The 22,341-nt window shown below is 45.2% G+C and overlaps 1 protein-coding gene across 7 annotated transcripts in view; it reads left to right on the top strand.

Moving 5' to 3' along the window:
- Positions 1-22,341, top strand: part of slc4a4a (solute carrier family 4 member 4a) — a 61,737-nt gene that overhangs the window by 10,182 nt on the left and 29,214 nt on the right. For 3 of the 7 annotated variants that reach the window (XM_048242444.1, XM_048242446.1, XM_048242445.1), the window contains 6 exons: positions 1,160-1,336; positions 12,433-12,568; positions 15,485-15,645; positions 17,814-17,993; positions 20,272-20,367; positions 21,924-22,000. In XM_048242444.1, the coding sequence (XP_048098401.1) occupies positions 1,160-1,336; positions 12,433-12,568; positions 15,485-15,645; positions 17,814-17,993; positions 20,272-20,367; positions 21,924-22,000 (827 nt within the window). The remainder of the gene's footprint in view (positions 1-1,159; positions 1,337-12,432; positions 12,569-15,484; positions 15,646-17,813; positions 17,994-20,271; positions 20,368-21,923; positions 22,001-22,341) is intronic. The other 4 variants (XM_048242448.1, XM_048242451.1, XM_048242447.1 and 1 more) reach the window with 2 other exon arrangements.

Genomic DNA, 22,341 nt, shown 5'->3' with positions numbered 1-22,341 from the left:
TCCGCCAAGCCCCCACACTGGCTACGTTCAAAAAGCACCTAAAATCACATTTATTCACTGAGGCCTATGGTCCTTAACCACCCTGCCCCCAACCCCACTTCTACCCCCTCCTCTCTTCTCCCCTCTATTCCCCTGCCCTATCTCCTTTTGTAAAGCGACCTTGGGTTACTTGAAAGGCGCTATATAAAACCAAGTTAAAAAAACAAAACAAAAAAAAAAACAGCGTGGGTGTGTCTGAAAATATGCAGTGCTTCCTCGTAAGATTAAGACGTGAAATTTCAAAGCCTTTGTTGTGTAACATGGTGTTGAATAGTGTGGTGTATTTTCAGGTGTACTTTAAGCATCCTTGAATGTCTGAAAAATGCTGATGAATCATCGGCTCTAATCTCAACAGGCAATTTTTTGTGTTCTCTGGAGTGACAAGCATCCTTCTGGAGCGCACCTCCAAATGTATTTAAGACCTGTTCAAGAAAATCCCAGCCAAGTGTTAGAATGCGCTGGACCCCGGGGACAAACGGGCTGGAGGCCCAGTGCTCGGACCCGCTGGCCCCAACACGGCTTCAACACGGCTTCCACTTTTGGCCCTAAATTAAAAGTTCACTGCTACCTGCTACTTCAGCCCAGCCAAAATATTTGGTTTGACAAGTCAGCTGTGAAACTATTCCCCCTGTTCCCCATAGCATGTCTTATTTTTGGAGGGGGGGTTACTGTATGTGTGTCTGTGTGTGTGTGGGGGGGCTCGCTGAAGAAGCCATTTCCTGTATAAATTGCATTAGGGAAGTGCTTGGCATTTTATTTACATCCTTACTTTATTGTCAGAGGACTAAACGTCCCTCCCAGTGGCCTACAAGGAAACAATTGACACCCAAGCCCTGACCTCATCGTCTTGCTTGATATTTCCTCTGGCTGTGAGAGAGGCTTGGTGGGAGAGAGTATTAGCTATTGTTTCTCGTCCCCATTAGCCTCCGCCCTCATGTCAGGTGACCCTAACAGTCCCGTACTGAACAGAACTAGACAAAAGTTCAACTGGTAGACGTCTTCTTGTTTGCTGTAGTTTGAGGAAGTCCTAAACTAACTTTACATTTCTGTTCCCTCCCTCCCTCTCCATCTTCCCTTCATCTTTTTTCATTTCTTTCTTTCCATGCCTGTGTCGCCGTAGGTCACCACACCATCTACATCGGCGTGCGCGTTCCCAAGAGCTACCGGCGACGGCGACGCCACGGACGCAGGCGGACTGGCCACAAGGACAGGAAGGAGAAGGTGACGGAGACGGCCTCCGACAAGTCGGACACGGAGACCAACGACGAGCCCAGCAACAGCATCCTCAAACCTCTCAGTAAGTGCTGCGCCGAACGGCACGTCAGGCAGCGTTAGTCGCCCCATGCTGTCACTGCTGACGGTCGGGGTGTCAGCGAGTGCAAGTTGTGGTGTAGTGTGTGTGTGTGTGTGTGTGTGTGTGTGTGTGTGCGGCGTCATGTGCGTGTGTGTATGTCTGTGTGTTTCACGTGAATGGGCATGTGAGTGAGTGAGCTTGTGTGCCACTACATTTGTGCGCGTCGTGTGTGGGTGTGTGTGTGTGTGTGTGTGTGTGTGTGTGTGTATAACCTCTTTCATAGAAATAATGCCCTACACAACTTGCTGCATCCAGTCTCCAAGCTCCCACCACCACCCCCAGACTGGCCCACACGCCGTGGGCCAAGTGTGACTGCTGACTCGCCCCAGTCAGAACAGATAGCCACGGCTGTCCCCGCCGCGCTACAACACTGTTTAGACAGACAGGAGCGAACGTCCCATGTGTAAGTAATAGTCAGGCGAATGGGGATGTGGCGCTTTTGATACGAGTCACGGAAGGAAGTCTATTACTCCCTATCTCTCCTTCCTCTCTTTCCTCTGCCTTTCTCTGTCTCTCGCCCTGCGTCCCTCTCTCTTTTTCTCTCTCTCTCTCTGTCTCTTTCTCTTAATATCTCAGTTTCATTCTCTCTCTCTCTCTCTCCCACTCTGAGAGTGTGTCACTGTTTCTGACCTTGTGTGTACGTGTATACGTATGCGCGCACACACACATATACACACACACACACACACACCACCCCAGATGTCAGTGGCGAGGAAATGGCCTCCTGCCCGAGGCCTGCTACTTAAGAGGCGTTGCTGTCGATTTGGATGCGGAAAGTCTGAATGGGCGCTAATGATGGGTAGAAAGAAAGAGAGGGGTGGGGTGGAGGGTGGTTGAGTGAGCTTACGCTGAGAGAGAGAGAGAGAGAGAGAGAGAGAGAGAGAACACAATAAAGAGGGGAAAAAAAGGTAATTTGAGGGCTCTCTATTAAACCTAAGCCTTTGTAAGAAAATGAAAGAAAAAACGTCACCCTGGTAGTTTAGTATTACTGTGGGCCTGATAATAGCTGCACAACAATAGTTTAATTATACTGTGATTTCCCTTTCAGGAAGGCAAGCAGAACTGGCTGACTGGTGCATTCTTATTCTCTGAGTCTTTCTGCTAGCAGCCCCCATAATGGACATTTCCTCCAGGATAGGGTGGCTGTAGTAGATGGCCTGTTATGTAAATACAGTATGTCTTATGCCATTCACACGTTTGGCTCCTCTCCCTTACATGACGTTATAACAGCAAGCACCACTCTCCGTCACCGTTTGGATAACACATTTTTGTTGATTGTTTAGACAGTGCTTAGGTTTGATGTGATTTTGTTTGTGTGTCAGTAAGAGCTTTTTCTCCTTGTTTTGGAAACAGTTGATACAGATCATATGAGGACAGTGGTAGGGGATCCGCAGTGTCACGCACTGTGCATTTTATGAACACTGTGCAACATGAAGATGGGAGATAACTCACTGTCATTGCAGAAAGGCATGAAAACAAACAAAATAGATACACGTTTAAAAGTCAACTTCAGAGTGTTAGCTCTCATTTACCAAGTTATAGCACGTCTGTCTTTACACTGAAATATCAGACCATTCATCCCACAAACTTAGACTTGAAGTACAAGTCAGCTTGGTATATATTGTTTTATCTTACACATATCTTCATTTCATTCTGAATTTGTGAACGATTATCCCTTAGGTTGTTTCCCACAAAGCTATGAGTTTGTACAAGGGAATACACACATGCACTGCCTCTCACATGCAATGTTCCGGAGATAAACCTCTCCACATTGTGTATCATTCTTCTCAACATGAACAGGATTTCCTTGGAGAGGTTAATAAACGCAGCAGGAGATTCCCCGTTTAGCTTCGTGCCGTGTGTTCTTTCAGCTTTAAGTCCATGTTTAGAATAGCAGAGCCCCCCCTCCCCACACACACACACACACACACACACACACACACACACACACACACACACACACACACACACACACAGACCCCTCCTACTCCTCTCCCGTGTCTTTTGATTGATTGCTTCCTGGTTCACATGCGTGATCCGGAATCACAGGCACTCTGATTAACCTGGGTTCTATTGTTTGTGAAGAGCGTGTTTCAGAGAAAATGTGCCTGTCATGTGAAAGGCAACACAAGAAAACAATCACTGCAGTGTAAATGAATCAAACCAATTCTCTCCACAGACTCAATATCAGAGATTTGTTGACATGCAAGCGGGACTTTTCTTGCTGGTTTATGATATGACGTGTCTCTTTACCATACTGTCAGGAGCAGCCCCATTCCCTCTCCCCAACCCCCTCCTTTCTTTCACTTAACCAGAAGGAAGGTGGACGACTGTGTATTGACACTTTGGAAGTGGATTATGCAGTATTTCTGTCGATTGTCCGTGCGTGTGCTGACTCAGGCCCATGGTGCGTTAAGGCACCGCAGCTCTGTGCATGCCAACGTTAGTCATTCCTGTGATCCCCCTCCCTCCCCCCCTTTTCTAGAACATGCCGACTATTATTCTCTAATCGCAGGCGTGTGAAAAAGAAAAGAAGGGAGGCAAGAAAAAAGAACAGAAAGGAAAAGAAAAGGAGAGAAAGGGAACAAAGGCAGGTCTAGCTTGCAGTTCCCAGCAGTTCTTGATGGCCGCTTGGCAGCTTGCTTGTGTGCTGGACTGGGGTATGGTGGGTGACAGTGGCGGGTCCGTGAGGACGTGGAGATTGGCTCTTGTCCTCTTGCCCTCCGACCGAATCAAAGACACCTCAGTGTGCCCACTGTCTGGACACTGGTCACGGATTCATTTACATGCTGGAGTGCAGGCGAGTTCAACTGTTTGTCAGGGAGCCAACGGCAAACTTGTGGAAACTGAATCAACTCTCTTTCTCTCTTTCTTTCTCTTTGTCCCTCTCTATCCCTTTCCCTCCCCCTCCCTCTGCATCATTATCTGGACTCTAACTCTTTCTTTCTTTCTAACCCCCCCCACCCCACGCTCCTTTTCTTTCAGTCCCTCTCTATCCCTCTGTTCTCATCATATGTCTCATTGTATGGATTCTAACTCTTCTGATCTCTCTCTCTCTCTCTCTCTCTCTCTCTCTCTCTCTCTCTCTATGTCTGCATGTGTTTGTCTGTGTGTATATGTGTGTGTGTGTGTCTCTCTCTCTCTCTCTCTCTCTCTCTCTCTCTCTCTCTCTCTCTCTCTCTCTCTCTCTCTCTCCACACAAGACCCTGTGGTCACTTTGCACCTCATGGAAAACCTCAACTCACAAGGTACTGTGTGTCATTCCCAAATAGCGGAGAAAAAAACAGATTCTATTGGCAGCAAAAGATGCTGATGTCTCCTGAAGATGAGAGGGTTTGTTTGCACCCAATACTCTGCCCGCAGAAGGGGCAAAAGATGAAGGTGCTGCCACCGTCTGATGGCGACGGTGTTGAGAGGCTGTTTGTTTACGACAGCCAGTCGCCATGGAATTTCCATTTGGAATTAAGGCGCTTGTATCAACAACAAAAAGGCCAGCTTCGCCTCACCCTGAAAGTGTCACTTGCCAAAATGATGGTGAAAAGAAAATAGCAGCGTCAAGGTGGACAGAGCTTGTGGTGAAACATGCGGGCCCGTATGACTGTGTCTGCATTGTGTTTGTAAATCATTCAAAAGAGAGTGCGTAGCGTGCAGGGGCTAAACAAACATGCACACAAACACACCCATATGGAGGTGGCATCAGGGTGGGGGTTGCCCTGACTCATGTTGCTTCGCCATTTTTTTTTCGAAAGTAGATTGCATGCATTATATTATGCTCCTCCAATCTACAGACAAAAGCGCACCTTGTGGATGCCTGATATCCACCATTGACATAGACACAGTGCAAAATGGATGTAGGGAATAAGGGTGGGGGGATGTCACACAGGGCAGGATCAGAAAATAGATTGATTGTTTGCTGGATAGAAAGATGGAAAGAAAGAAAGATGTAGTGAGTGATGCAGAGAGAGAAAGAGTGAACGAGAGATGAGTGTGATGAGAGTAGTGGGGTAGCAGTTGGAGTCGAGTAGCCACCCCTTTCGGCCGGTGCGGCTGACCCATATTAAAGTGTGTCAGTGGGTGTCGTCGGTCGGACCCCTGCTGAGCAGGATGTTTCTCTGAGACCTCTGAAGGCCAGCCCCAGTAATCCTCCCTAAGGCCTTTAGTCTCCCCCCCACAGGGTATTATTAGCTAATCTAACCTCCTTCTTTACCCTAAGTCTGCCATGTGTAGGTGGTAGCGTGTGTCTGTGTGTGTATGGTGGCTGCATACATTTATCTATGTATATGTGTATGTCCATCTGACATTTGTAATGTCTATTTATTATGTTGAAGCAGGGAGAACGACCCTAAAATCATTCAAACCAAAACAGAGATAAGGCTAACTAGAGCAAGGCACATTTACAGTTTGAACCTTACATGGTGCACTGTAAGAGTCATTTCATTGAATATATATGTGGATGGAAGGAAAGAAGACAGCAGTCACCTCACCTGGTCTCCAACCTGGGTCTTCAGGGTACCAAACCTGCAACTTCGACCTGTCAGGTTCAACAGTCAATCATCAACCACTGTAAGAGTACCAATGGCCTCCCTTTTGGAAGCATGCCTGACCATTCTTGTCTAATCTCAGGGTGCTTCACCCATCTCTGGTCTCTCACACAGGGGTCAGCCTAACCTGGGGGTTCTCAATTGTAGTGAATGTTACTTTGCCACAGTGGACATAGTATTGATTCTGAGATAAGATTATGCTGGGTCTTACATGAGCAAGTGAGTGAAGTGAAATCCACCTTGTGGTCCGAGGTCTTGGCAATGGGCTATACGTGATGGAAATATCTGGGTTAGCTTGTGTCTTAGCAACCAGATCCAGCAGGACTAGAGACTGAAAACAGACAGCATCTCATTGCTGTTGTTGTGACTGGGTCTGGAATTAATGGTTTCTTATTCACATCACCCCCACACACAGAAATACACACACACACACACACACACACACACACACACACATGGTTAAAAAAACATGAGCCTGTTTGTCATTATCTGTGGCACATTTCATTGGCACAAATTATTGTGTTGCCTCTGTCATGGAATGTGCTAGAGTCAAGTTCCGATCCAGATCTATCTCCACTGGCTCTTTCAGCCCTTTGAGTAATATATCACTGTAAAGTGTGAGCTCTGTTTACAGTATGGTTATACACCCACTGTTTGGTTATTTTTCGTAACTCTTAGTTACGGAGATGGAATTCTTTGTAAAATGTCAGCCAGCAGGCTGAACTAGCTCTCAACAGTCAGGAGTTTCTCCATTTAGGGAGACAAATGAACATTCTTCTTGCATTGTTAGATTACCTGTGAAAATGGTGTGTACTTATCAGTTGGGGGTGTAGGAGCTCAAAAGCTGGATTATCTGTTTTCTGTGGTACTCGTTCATATGCCAATTGATGATCGTTTGTCTTGAGACAGAAGTTTATTTTCTGGCAACTGCACAAACTAAACGACAGTAGGCCTACCTTGTTTGTCCAAGAGGCCCTCAAAACTACTTCAGAGTACTTCAGAGATGAGAAAAACCCTTAGATATGTATGCTAAAACAGCCTCTCTCAAGTTGAGGTAATTCCTTCGCCTCAGTCTGCAGTGCTTTTCTTTTCCTATGCTGTGTATCGTTTGCAGGAAGCCTGCCGGTGAGTGGCAGGGCAGTCGTGGTCCAAAAGAACAATCAACAATCTCAGCCACGCTATTGTGTTGCGAACAAAAGACAACAGGCCCTGTCTGATCACAGTCATGTGACACCTTTAAAGTGCTCTCTGTTCGCTGCGTGCCCCCCCCCACCCTCTCAGCTCACCCCCCCAATCCCTTCGCCTCCCCAAGGCCGTTGCTGAAATGTCAACAGCCACTTTGAGCGCACACTTAGCCCCCATGCTACCTCGTGTTATTAGCGACCTGGACGTCTAATGGGCCATTTTACCCACTTGCGCCCACACAGAGTGCAGGCTTTGGACTTAAGTCCTGCTGGGATAATGATTAGCCTCCCGTTGACGTGTGGGCATCGGTGACTGGAGAGAGCTGCTCCGCTCTCCTTAATGGAGGGCTGGACTGCCAACGTCAAAGATTCCTGACTCAGAGGTCTGCTCAAGTTGCGCGGCTGAAAGAAGTTTATTACTCTGTACAATGTACAATGACCCAAGCACTGTTATGCTTGGCTGGTTTTTGGTGAAACACAGATTTGAGAGCACACCTGCCTCGATCGCTAACACTGGCTAGTATCGGGAGGAGGTGCTTAGCCGCTAAGCTATGTCTTTGCCAAATTCGCGCTTTTGTTAGCTTACTTTAATCGACACAAACAGCCTTCCTGGCAGCCCGGTCACTGTTTAGCACACACACTCTGTGACTGATAGCGGAAGTCGACTTCAAACACTCATTGTGCAGTGATATGTGGCAAATACAGGGAGCTTCCAGCTTGTGTTTGTTGCTAGGAGGTCACACAAAGGAGTGTCATTGTCTGTTTTCAGCTCGGGCTGGCAGCTGTTCAGGGGTCAGCCTTCGCTAACCCTGCCCCACGTAGTGCCAGTGTTGGGGTGTCACTGCACCGTCCAAAACTGACCCATCACAACGCTTCACATACACCTGCCTCATTCAGCTGGGGATGCTAAATGGTGTGGAGGCGTAGTTGCCTTAACTTCCCCAGACAGCACTATTAAATCAGCATGTTATCATACAGTACAGTCATACAAAAGGAGACAAACAAAGAGTGTGTAAGTACATCTTAAAAGCAGTTAAACCAGCAATTCATGACACACGCTACATTAGCATCTACAGTTTTAAATGAAATACTCAAAATAGTACAATGCTTATTACATTAGTGCTGTTGAACATATAAAGCTGCAGTGTAATCGCAGGGTGCATCTCACAGAGTTGTGAAGGCATGCATTCCAGTAACTAGAGGAAGGGTAATGTTTTACTGCACTTGTTACACACTCTGTGGGAGCAGCAGGGTTTCCCTAACCGGTCCCTCTAGTTCCTAAAAAGGTTTTCACCGTGCTCGCACAAAAGAAGCAGAGCCAACTTAAACATGACTCTATAGCTTTCCAGCAAACACTGCATGTCACATGGCTACAGTGTACTCTCAGATGTGTGCAACTTAACACCACCGGCCTCTCGTGCCCTGTTGTCAGATGTGCTGGTGCGGACATGCTAAGTGAGTGTAGAGTTTTAGCACTACTGCCGCGGCCGCCTCGTACCCTGCTCTGCAAACCTCTGCAGCTCTGAGAGCGTCCTACGTGGCTGCGATTGCTGTCATAGTGCTGTCTCAGAAGGGACTGTGAATGAACGCAGTTGAGGAGTTGTTGTTGAGTTGTTGACGCCGGTGTGTAGAGGGGTGCTGGGAAGGCTTCATGCAGATGGAGATATTGGTATTCGCCAAGAGTGGGCAACATGCAGGGCAGAGATGGAGACTGGGACTGAGGCAGCTGAGAGTGGCAGCTCTGCTAAGCACCCTTTCTCTCGTTTTCGTTTTTTCTTCCTCTCTCTATCTCTCTTTCTCTCTTTCTCCCGCTACTCGGACAGCGAGCATTCTTCCTCTTCTCTTTTTCCCATGAGCCCCCAGCGTGGAGACAAAGTCTTCTTTGTGTGGGGGCCCATGGCTCTTGGCTGGAGCGCACACGGCTTTGAAACGTGTTTGAACTGTGTGATTTTCATTTCTATCTGTTGCTCTGTCCGTGCCTGCTCGCCCTGGCCCCGCATGCTTGCCCATGTTGGACCTCTCTCCAAACTACCCCTCCAACACGCACACACACACCACACACACACACACACACACACACACACACACACACACACACACACACACACACACACACACACACACACACACACACACACACTCTCAATGTCCATCTATTTTCCTAGACCTCAGGTTCTCTTAGCAACCTTGAGCACCAAAGCTGTGTGTGCCATTGTGCCAACCACTGCCACAGCATCCCCTTACTACTGATGGATTTCAGCTCAGGGCCTTTTTGGAAAGGTTTTGCATTGTACTTATGAGCAGAACCAGTGATCATGAATAAGGTCCTGCCATTTTAGTCCCTCTGCATACCAATCATGATTGTGTCGCAACAATAGGAATAACGAGTCCTGTAATTTATTTAAACACTTGTTGTATCTGTTTCAGCTGACAAGACTATTCAACATACAAGGATAAGTCCTCTTCATAGTTATGCAAGCCTGCAATAAAGCAAAGCTTTTTAGAGCTGGTTTGACCAGGTAGGACTGCAGCTATACCAACACCTTTAGGCCAATTGTCTGTGAGATTGATTATTAAGTATGATTATTGGTGAATGTCAGAGAAGCAACAAACAAGTCACGGCCTGTCTTCAGATTTGCACAAATGGATATGAGAAGCTTATCCTGAAAATGAAAGAAGACACGCCTCACAAGTCTTTAATCACTGATTTGATTAAGTGCTCAATGACAAGTTAAGCATAAAGGGAGGGGACTCTCAGAATACTTAGGTGGAAAAAAAAATGGAGATTTTGGAAAACTTCGTTTGCACGTTTGCATGTAAACTGACTAAAACAGAGGTTTAGTTAGCCAACATCACATTAGGCCTATGTGCCAGCGCCAAAAGTGCAACCTGTCACCTGCCACCTACAGGTTTGGCATGCTCTTGATGGCATTAACGAAAACTTTTCTGTGCACAATGTTATTTTTGAAAACGGAGAGGATGAAATGTCTGTTTATGAAAATAGCCGGCCACGTCTAAACGTAATCATCCCATGGATGATTTGCTGTCATCGTCTATTGTTTTTTATTGTTCTTAGTGTTTATGTTTCTTTGAGCTAAGTGTTTACAGTAGAATAAAGGAAAAGGATTTGAGTGTCAACAGCCCAGGTACAAGAGCTAAATCCTGAAAAGTACTGGTGACCTTATTTTATAGTTTACAGTTTCATAGTATAGCATTAGTAGTGTTAGTTGTAACAGTGATTTGAAGGCTTAACTCTGATGCAGACTTTTTTGAGGGACTCACAGTGATAGTTACTTCTAGTCCAGTGGTTTTGTTGCAGAGATTTGTCCTTCTTTGAAAGAGAGTAGACAGAAATGTTCCCTGTCATCCTAGGAATAGCTTCCTCCTGTGACAGTGTGCTAAAAACATCCCCCTCCCCACACACGCACCAAACCCAAAATAGCCATTGCCATTGGCTGATTTTTTAACCAGTAACACAATTTCAAAGCTCACCATCATTTTTGACATAATCCACTTTTGGGATTTGCTTTTTGTAGTGATGATTATGATGATGATGATGATGATTATGATGAATATCTTCAAAAAGGCTCTTCACTTGTGCAACCTTCTTTTCCCCCTTCCTTAAAGCATTTATGTAACAGCCCTCTTTAGCATTTTTTTAAGAACATTACCATCTCTGCACAGTGACATAAAGACAGGAAAAATGGGTAGCATTCAGATTGAGTTGTGCTGGAATGCACCTCGAATGCACCCATTCACTTTCCATGGGTTGCACTTTATTTTCTCCCCTTTTGCGCCTGGGCTTTGTACACAAGAGTGCAAGAGTTTAGAGTTCTGATAATTTTGTGTCTAGAAAGCACAGGCTCTCAGAGCGGAGATGCATCGCAGTGACCACTGTGGCAGTCAAGCCGATCAAAGGCATTTTACGCAACGTTTTACTTAGTGAGTTTCGCCAACTAACTCTCAGTAATGATGCCATCACCACTGAATAGATCTGAGAGTGAGTAAGTGAATGAGAGAGACAAAGAGATAAAGAGAGAGAGACAGAGATAAAAAAGAGAGAGATGATGGTGTGTGAAGGAATCTTATTGACCCAGGCACCTTTTGTTTTAACCACTTGTCACACTGCCAGAAAACCATGTTGCAGCAGTGCTGACAGCTTATCGAGGGTTCAAGTGTGTCAGATGCTTGTCACGATACTTTATGGATTGCGCACTCGAGGAATTACAGTAGCACTACTTCACAACCCGATAGGGCAGATGACCGCTCTTCATAGTTAATACACGTTTCTAAATGCCACATCCCCCCGCCACTCCAGTCTGAAGATGCAATGGCATAACATGTTATTTCATCTCTGATTTCCATAAATGAGCAAACTTTAAATGAAAGCCCGCAGCACCAGCGATCTGTCCATATTTATGTTAATAACAGGCCAAAGGACTGGACAGAGCTAGTTTTATTTATGTATCAACTCGCCAGGGAGCCCTTTTTTTCACAGCCACTGATGCCTGACTAAATATTCAAATTAGAAAGACAAGGGGGAAGGAAAGCGCAGGCCTCTTGCGAAGAATGAACAGTTTGTGAAACATTTCCTAATTGTTAATGAGGGACTGGGGGGCACCGTGCCAAGTCAGAGGGGCCAATCGCAATCAGGCCCAGTTTTTTGGGTGAGGGTAAGCAATTGGGGGGTCATGGGGGTGGGCATTCAAAGCAATAGCTGGATTGGGACCTCAAAAAGCTGGGGGCGGTCTGTTGGGAAGTGGGAAGACTTTGGGGACCCCTGAGTTTTTTTCCCCTGAGTGCTTGCTCACAGGGACAAGAGGACACCCCACTCACCCAGGGGCTCTGCTGCTGAGGCTGCAGGTGGATTACTAAGGCTGCAGGGGGGGGTTGTGCCGGTGTTGGAGATCATCGTACCCCTACCGTGCCCCTTCACATCAAGTCCCCCTTGAGGGAGAAAAAAAAAACTTAGCACTCCTCCATCTTCTTTTAGTTGTTTTTTTTGTGGTTGGGTTCCCCATCTCACTGGGAAAGAACACTGGGGTGATGGATAGCGATCCGGAGGCATCCGACAACAACAATGTGGAGAAGAGTGGCTCTGAGGAGCCTGAGCAGGACACAGAGCAGGAGCAGGAGCAGGGGGAGGGGGGGGACTCCGTGGTGGTGGTGAGGATCCCGCCGCCGCCGCCTGGGAAGGCGCCCGTCCCCGAGGCCAAAATGAACGGCGGGGTGGCGGGGGACGAGTGCAAGCCCGTGTTGGTGGACACGTCGCCTGCTGGCCAGTCGCTAAAAGGCAGTATTTTCCCTGTTGCAGTCTCACCGGCGGCCGAGCGGATCCGGTTCATCCTGGGCGAGGAGGACGATGGCCCGGCGCCCCCGCAGCTTTTCACCGAATTGGACGAGCTGTTGTCCGTCGATGGTCAGGATATGGAGTGGAAGGAGACGGCCAGGTAAGAGTACCACCTCACCCATGGGTCAGGTCACTCAACACTCTGCCCCTCACTTCACCCAGCTTCACCCAAAACCACAACTCAATGTCCCTACTGTGTGTAATGAAGCTGTAACTGTAGCTCTTAAATAGCCCATTTCCTGCATGAGAACATTTTGCTGGAGCTTGACACTCTGGTGACATTGCTGTGCACTCCAACATAACCCTGTGTCTGCCAGTTTAACAGATGGATTGCTCCCTGTAGAGAGCACCTAAGAAATCCTATTCTCATACTGATGCTACTGTTGATACTAGAGAGGCTGTCATTTCTGAGCCAACAGTAGTCGGGGATAAAGTTCATTTATATATTTAACGTCACTGGAGAGAGAGTAGCCAAATATCGCAAATATCGTGCAGGCTGCAGTTTTGGCTCAGCACCACATTATTGAAGAGGCTCAGATGATTTATAGGACAGCATTGCAAACATTGGCCGCTGTCAACAAGTGAGCTTGGTATCTATTACACGAGGCCGACTGTGTCTGTCAACATTAGCCATTGGCACTGCACTCTGAGAGTGGGTGCAAACATAGCATGGATCTGATTCCTCCTCCCCCCTTACAGGATAATATGCTGAATCACTATTTAAATGCTTCTTAGTGAAAATGACTTTTGATAAAGTAAAAAGCAAAAAATCATGTTAAAATAATTGAGAACTAGATGGCGTGTTTTCTTTGGGAACAAAATACTTGTATCTTTTTATTCCGTGAAATTCTATTAGGCAGAACAATTGAATACTTGCAGCTATTAATTCAGAGGGAGAATGTGAAATGCTTGCATATTAGAATGAGCCAGTCAAATTTGCCGCATGGAAGTCAACTGCGCACTGCATTTGCAAGACACAAACAAGGCATTGAGTCTGCAAACAATTCCTAAATAGTTTCTCTAAAAAGTACTCTCTGGAAATGTAAATATAAAAACATGGCTGCCACATAAAAATGTGTCTGTTTGTGCTGAGGGAATTATTTTGAATTAAACATTCTGCACGTGCATGGTGCATTGGCCAGTGACCAGGCACAGCCCACTGCCAAGTTGCTCAAACATAAGGGTCACGTGCCAAGGAAGCGCCTAGGGGGTATTCACACTCACTCCTATTGGGCTCTCATTGTGTGGTAAGAAGATTAAAATTGATTTTTTTAGTTCATGATAGGAATAACTAGGTGTCTCTTGAATAGATTAATCAACACCTCAAGTTTGCACATTTGCATCTAGTTTTCACCTAACAACCCCCCCCCCCCCACCCCCATGCACACAAACACACGTACACACACACTGTTAGTGTAACTCATCTGATAAGGAGTCGTAATGGCTGTGTATGTGCGTGTTTTGTGTGTGACAGGTGTGTGTGTGTGAGAGAGAGTGTTTGAGTGAGTGTGTGTATGTGTGTGTTTTATGTGTGTGTGTATGTGTGTGTATGTCTGTGTGTGTGTGTGGAAGGGAGTAGGGGGTGTGGGTGAGGGGGTTGGGTCACCATTCACAGAAAGACGAGGCTCCCTCATCATCCCTCAATTACGGACAGGCCCCTTTCAGAACATCTGAGGCCTGATCTCTCCCTCTCTCTCTCCTCGTCCCCATTCAGTTCAGCCCACTTGATCTCACAGCTCAATGAGGGAGTGAGTCAGTCAGTGAGTTAGTCGCCATTCCAAGCTGCCCAAATTCTCTGTTAGGCCTGTTTAACATGGCGGTCATTAGTCAGGGCTGACCGGTGATCTAGTGAATAGCATTCACCCTCCTCTCCCCTGAACCAAAAACATCCACTGTCAAAATTGTCACCCAGCACAATAAAGGCAAATATGCAGTGATAGATTGAGGGGTATGTCGGTGGACTCTCAAGCACTAACAGCCTGGCTCCTCAACTGAACAACACCGCCTGTGTACAGTAGCCCTGTGCACCATAGCCGGTTGAACCCGAGTGGTGGAAGTGGTTTGGTGGTGGCGTGCTACTGCAGTGCGCAAACAGCCGGCTTGGGTGACGCCTCGCTCGTCTGTGGCACAAGGTCATGTCACGCTCACAGGGAGGTGATTAACACTGCTGAGTGACTGGCAAAACCATCAGCATCCCATCCGCATGGGCACACACACACACACACACACACACACACACACACACACACACACACACACACACACACACACACACACACATACAGTACCATCTCTGTTTGCTGTGGTATTGCAGCTGCTAAGTTGAAATGAGTGTCACTGTAAATGTAGGTGTATTTGTTGAGGAAGTGAATTTGACTTCGAATATGCTTTATTGAGGCAATACAGCAGGCCTAACAATCAAGATTGTGTAGTATCCTGAGGCATGATGATGCTTCATGGTGTTGCTGAGTACATTGCTGGTATTGCTGGTATTACTTTATATGCCACACATGCAGTGTGAATGATATAATGTTAGACACGAAGGATGACTAGAAAGACTCTATTATTAAAACTATTATTAAAGTGAGTCTGTATTAGTCATCCTTCGTGTCTAACATTATGTCATTCACACTGCACTGCAAGTAAAAGCTTTTGAGAAGTAACACCCTGAACGGTTATTACTGAACCATTACGAGACCATTATTTTTTATTCTCTGCATGTTGGAAACCTTTAGATAGCCAGTGTTTTTATATAGCTATTGAAGAATTTCAACAAACTGTCTACAAAATAGAATATATATAAGAGACAGCCATACCTCTCAGATATTATGCAGACAGCAGCTAATCCTACGTTGTGTCTACTGTACACACAAATCTCAGCCTTAGTCCTAGCCCTAAATCCTTACCTTAAAGTGTTTTTGTACTCACCCTACCAGATAAAACCATGAACCAAACAGCAAGACTGTTTCTTTTGAGCCTCATGTAATTGGACCTCCTTGCTTGTCTTCCTTCACAGGTGGATCAAGTTTGAGGAAAAGGTGGAGAAGGGGGGCGAGCGCTGGAGCAAACCCCACGTGGCCACGCTCTCCCTGCACAGCCTGTTCGAGCTGCGCACGTGCATCGAGAAGGGCACCATCCTGCTGGACCTGGAGGCTAGCACACTGCCCCAGGTGGTGGGTGAGTAGGGGGGGGAGGGGACTGAGTGTGTGCCCGTTGGGAGGGATGCCCCCTAGGGTGGCTCAGGGGATATAAAACTTTTAATGTCCTCCGAAAGGCCATTTGTATGACAGTACAGACATTCTGACATATTGAAAGCACATCAGAAACAGAAACAGATACAAGCCATCTAGAGTGAACAGTATTGATCTAAGCCATCCAAGCAGCCACTGTAGTCATCATACTCATCATCATTTACATATTTACATGCACTTATTTAGCATTTATTCAAAGAGACTTACAGAATGAGGAATAACATTCAAGCTACAGAGCAGAGGAGACTACTAGGTAGGAATTACTACTGCTTCAGTCAATACTATTACTAGAGCATAAGAGTGTAGACATTCTAACTACTAGCCAAAGTATGGTAGATGGGGAAAGTTGAAGAAGATGGAGGTGGAGGAGGGAAGAGGGGGAAGTGCCATAGGGAGGCCCAGAGCGACCCCAGGTTGGTGGGGCTGGAGGTACAGGGTTTGGGAATAGGTGGCCCGACGTTGCCTGACGGATCTGATGGTGCACTTTGTTGCCGTGTGGTGGGTCTGGAAACAGAAAGTTCAGGGTGGCTTAGCCCAGGGTTAGAGTTGGCCGGGCTCCAGTACGGAGCTTGTGTGATCTAATGCAGGCACTGCAGCCCTACAGACAATCTCTCTCTCTGTATCTCTCTGTATCTCTCTGTATCTCTCTCTCTCTCTCTCTCTCTTTCTCTCTTTTTGTTTGTCAGTTCTCCCCCCTCAAGTCATGATGTATTTATATATCTCATTTAGCGCATTTCCACCATTCAGTTAAATTTTAGGGCAAAAGGCTCTTGGGTGGGTGCCTTTGCTGAGTGCAGGGGAAAAAGCAACCTTACCCGAGGCACGCATTTTCCTTGACCATGGCTCAGGTCAAAGTAGCTCCAAGGTCAGACTGGTCTCTTTCTTAAAAAGGCATCTTAGCATTGGTTTGTAAGCAGGGTTCTATGTAGTTGCTTAGGAACTGTACACGGAAGCTGATCCCCACAGAGTTCTTACAGAGCTTAAAGGCCTGTCTATAGTCATTGTGTGCCTTCTACACACATGGTTTGACAGGTGCTGAGTGAAGGCCAGCCGCTTATACATATACTTCCCCATAGCTTCCCACCTAGAGAGTGGCATTTAAGTTTGAAACCTCTCAGTGGGAATAAGGCCAGAGAGAGACAGAGACAGAGACAGAGAGAGAGAGAGAGAGGGAGAGAATGTGAGAGGGGAAACAAACGAGGGAGAGTATGTGACTAGGAGAGAGAGATAGAGAGAGAGAGAGAGAGAGAGAGAGAGAGAAAGAGAGAAACAACGTGGGAGGGTATGTGACTAGGAGACAGAGAGAGACAGAAAGAGAGAGAGAGAGAGAGAGAGAGTCTGGAGTGCCACCCTCAATTTCCTCCTTGTAAATGATGCGTTTCTTGCTTCTCATTTACAGCCGAGGGTTCTCAGGAGGGACACAGGAGGCGTCCCCTCCGATTAGCAGTTGCAAAGTCATCTGTTGGGTTCAGACGAGTTGAGACCACACACACACACACACACACACACACACACACACACACACACACACACACACACACACACACACACACACGCTTACACACACACACACACACATACACACACACGCACACACACACCAACAGTCCTGCTGCACTGACGGCTCGGTCATTAGCACTGGAGACACTTAGTGAGGAGAGCCCGCGTCCACATGCTCGAGCCCTGACCTTCTTTTTAAAAATAGGAAACTTTTGTTGGAACTGGACAGAGACTCTTGGGTGCCATCCCATACCCAACTAGAACCTCATGAGAACTCATACGGCCTCTCTGAAGGACGGGCTTAAAATAGACCATTTGGCCTGACCGCTGATCTGATTATTGGTGATTTGCGATGTGCTGAATTACTTTAACAATGCCCCTGTCAGGACGATGTGATAGTGGGATTAAAGATTGTGAATTGAGAACACGTCCTTGCCTTGCCTTGCCTCGCCTTGCCGTGATTGGTTCTTTTGGTGTATCTGATTGTGTTTTGGACAATTTTCAGGAGTTATTTTTTCAACATGTTTTCAGAAAATCTATTTAGTACATACCACAATTTCTGTCTATATCTCTCTTTTGTTTTTCTCTCTGCAGAGATGATCACGGACAGTCAAATAGAGAACGGTCAGTTGAAGGCTGACCTCAAAGACAAGGTGACGTACACCTTGTTGAGGAAACACCGTCACCAGACCAAGAAGTCCAACCTTCGCTCACTCGCTGAGATTGGCAAGACGGTCTCCAGCGCAAGTAGGCTGTTTTCCAACACGGACAATGGTAATGCGGGTGCCAGTTTGGTGCAGTTCTCATTTTTATTAAACAAAGCCACACGCTTTTTCTACTCAGGCCATTTATTTTGAGTTTTTTATTTTGTTCATATGCTTTGAAGATTATTGATATTAATTATTATTAATTATATATATTATATATTAATTATATCATTATTAATTTAGGGCAGTACTTAGTCCCTGTAGTCTCTCAAGTGTTGGTCTTGGGGTGCAAAGAGTAGCAGGTTTTTGTAGGATGCAAAGATCCATCCAAAGTCAGGACAGCCAAACCCCACCCCCCCCCCCACCCCCACCCCCAACCCCTCCGCAGTTGCACCCTACCCACATACACCAGAATGGCACTGTAGGTTAGAGGTAGAGCAACTCTAGATTAACCCTATCTACAGTACCTTACATTACTTCTCAAGTCAGTAGCATCAATGTAGCATTTAACAAACATTTCAGAGTTTGTCAACATTCCCACATGTGAATTGCTGACTTGAGTTGTATTGGATAGACATAACATGATATCATGATTGGAATCCCATCTGAAACAAAAGATCAGAATTGTTGTGCACCCCCTATGTTAATGTAGAAGTCCAAAGATGTTCTAGCAGAACATCAACAATACTTCACATTAAAGATTGTAACACTTCATAACACTGACATAACCATGTTGTAAGCTTGTCATGGTAGATGGCACAAGTTTGTATGGCATCCAAATTGTCACAACACTTATAATCTTATAAACATAACATTAAATGACATTGGATATTGACTTTCATGATGCCTTATGACTGGGTATGACATCTGCTATGCCATGTTGATGACAAAGTTATGCCTCCATAATGTCAGTAGATCTAAGTAAACCAGAACAGCCCTGCCCCCATGCTGTGTGACCTGTAGCTAGTGTCCCCTCACCAGAAACTCACTCAGAAAGATGAAGATGAATCACAGATACAGACCCATTTAGATCCATCTTCTGTTTCTATTGCGCCACCAAGCAACACAAATGAACGATCTGCTTTCTATTCAAATCTCAGTGATAATTGTCTGTATGATGATATACAATTTGAATGACAGATCATATTGTAAGATCATATTGATTGCCTGTGGTTCAAACTCTTTTGTGATTTGTTGATGAAAGCAGTCTGCTGTTTGTGTCTTGCTCTTGGTAACATCATCACCATTAAACAAATGGCATTGAACCACTCAACTCAAATTTGGAAATTTGGAAAGCTAATCGACTATCGACTGATTGTCAAAAGTAAACTATTTTACTTTTAACCTTTAATCATGAAGAAGAATGAAGAAAAAAAATGCATTCCCGTGAATAGCCCGCCCCATGTATTAACCTCATAGCTGAATTTTTTTTGCAAATTCAATGTATAAACCTTGGTTAATAATTGGGAAATTGCAGTACAATGAATTTGCAAATAAATCCAATAATCACTCAACACAGCACACATCACTCAAGTCTCTCCTTGAAAGATATTTAAAAAAAAACCTGCACATTGCTATAAGCACTTGAGTTGAAGGAGTTGATGATGCCAGCTTACAATGACAACACCAACAGTAAAACCCTTGTTTGTGATATTGTCATTGTACTAATGATATGTTGTGCTTCACACATTGATTTAGTTGATGTGTCATGATCATGTGTTCACTTGTAAATGTTTGTTTAAATGTTGTGCACACAATGTGAAGTGTCATGGATCTGAAGAGGAAGTGACTTGATTTGAACTGGCTAGGTCATAAGGATGCTAATTGGCTAATAGTAAAGAACCTTGAAAGCAAGGTCCTCCTGGTATAAGCAAGATACAGTTATTATTTATTGACTACTACAACAATAGACCATTTAGTTACTACATTATATAACACTCATAAAAGTTAGCCATTATCTAGAGCAAACATGGTCACATAATCTAATATTATTATATCAAAGTTTCTCAGTAAAGAACCAAACACAATAAAACTCTTCAGTAAACATCTAAATTAACCATTCTGAATTTGTTAAGTTCATAAGATCAGCCAGTCAATCAGGTCATGACTTAGCAATTGTGTGATTTGATTTCTCACTTGCAGCTTCTGTAACATGCACTTCTAATTACGTATGTCTAACAGACACTTTGGCTTTGGCTTTGAGCCCCCCTGTCAACACTCTCTCTCCTTCTTCCTTCCTTCCTACCTTCCATCCTTCCCTCCCTCGTTTTTCTCTCTCTTTATTTGTCTTGCTTTTTCGCAACCTGACTGACCTGCTCCGTGCTTCTGGCACTAAAACTCAAAAGCCCGTAGTCCTCTCGAAAACTCTGTGCCTTGTCTCACGGCTCGCACCTCCGAGGAGGAGATGCCAGTCCAGAGGAGTCCGAGCATGGGATGGCTTAGTAAGTTCACAGGACTTCCAGTTAGCCACCTCTCTGCCACCTGTGTGTCCCATAGACATAACATCCCCATAGTGGTGTATGTTAGGGTGTGTGATTGTGTGTGTGTGTTTATGTTTGTGTGTGTGTGTGTGTGTGTGTGTGTGTGTGTGTGTGTGTGTGTGTCTCAGGATCACCCAATCACATCCCTCCATTATAGAATACAGTAATCCAGTTTGCCCAATTGTGCTCTAGGAGATTTACTGTAGCAGTTTTCTCTTTCTCAATTCACGGTTACATAATTGGAGTATCATTTTTTTCCCCATCGATTAGGTTATCACATCTTAAAGTTAGTGTTTGCAAGGTCCCAAGGTTTGTAAATGATTGGACAAGATCAATGAGACTGTTCCGCCCCATTAGTTTCAACGCAGCGTGATTAATCTCTGTTTTCAAGATTCACTGGTAAATTTCCTAGAAATTCAAGAAAGTGATTAATCTCTCAGTTCTCAATGTTCTCAAAATGGCAAGTAGTATCTTTTTTTTTTATCTCCCATCACTAGCAGTAGAAATCTCCAGTACACATAATTTTTTCCCCTTTTTTTCCAACTTTTTCGTAAACATTCATGTAAAGAATTTTTATATACCAAACAACTGCATCAAACTGACATCCAAAACCATGTCCATCCATAAACCTGTGTGGAGACAAGTGGCACCAGATCCTAGCAGCATGTTGGCACAATGTCGTCTGATTCACTCTTGGCCTTCTTCTGTTTGTATTTTGGGCTCTTACTGCCCGCTGTATCATATCCTCTGCAGCATGACCCTTTCCGGTTCAGGTGCTTTAATACAGTCACCCCTGCTGTGAGGACCACCTTGCCTGCCATTAGCCTTGTTAATTGCACTCACTCTCTCTTCGTAGGCTCCAGGGAGGAAGGGACTTTGAAAATGACAGAATGCTCCCTGTAGAGCTGTGAACGTTTGACATTTTGTGAGGGAAGTAGATGTTGGAGGGCTGTGTCAACGCAAAACATGACCAAGACACAAGCTAATGAGAGTAAATATCAGAAAGGTAGTTATGATGTGAAAATGAGGAAGATGAATGCTTTTGAGTAGGGCAGCAACTTAATTGGAAACCAGAATAAAGGATAACAGATTAAAGCATACCTTAGTAAGCGTGTCATCCATTATAGTAGATTAGTTTAGTTTTAGTTTATTTATTTAGCACACATTTACATCAATGGTGCAAGGTGGGAACGAAGCCCAAAGGGCTTGTACAAGAGTTCCACCCCTTTAATTAAAAATATTAGATGTTTTGCTGTAAATAGACACATTAGTAAAAGCAAGATTACCAAATAGATTTTCAGGTTATGGTGGGCAAGGTGCTTGGCTTTCTTAGTGCTCTTGTTTGGCCAGCTATTCCTCTTGTTTACTTAATTGCTGCATCTGGAGTGAAATGGGCCACTGTCTTCCTCTTGAGTTCCTCTGTCTTTGCTCTCTCTATCCCTGGGGTGGGTTTTCTTAAGGGAGGGTGGATTGTTTCACAGCTGGTTATAACCATGCTTGGCTGTTTGCTTTCTCAGGTAGCCCTGCCACCGCACACAGGAATATATCCTCCAGCAGTATGAATGACATCTCTGACAAGCCTGAGAAGGATCAGGTGAGTCTCTTCACAGCGTTTACACTCGGAATCCCATTGCCTCCTTCTAGAATGACAGCAATTCTGCCAGACAAAGGAAGATGGGAAGGAAAATCATCTTTACTCATCTTCCTATTTTCCTCTATAGAGTGTCCTTCTACAGTCTACTGATGCATTGGCACCACCAACCACATTTTCAAATGCTAAACTACACCAGACCAAATGCTTTCAAATGCTAAACTACACCAAACTACACCACTGGTGTACTACACTAATGTAGTACACCAGTAAATCAGTAGTGGACCAGTACAGTATAGTGGTTGAGTATTAAGTAAGTACTTAGCGTACATTAAACATTTGTT

Source organism: Alosa alosa, chromosome 5 (genome assembly GCF_017589495.1).
Source record: "Alosa alosa isolate M-15738 ecotype Scorff River chromosome 5, AALO_Geno_1.1, whole genome shotgun sequence".
In the NCBI taxonomy this organism is placed as follows: domain Eukaryota; kingdom Metazoa; phylum Chordata; class Actinopteri; order Clupeiformes; family Clupeidae; genus Alosa; species Alosa alosa.
Note: the sequence above shows the minus strand (reverse complement) of the source record. Positions and strands in the feature narration are given on the sequence as shown.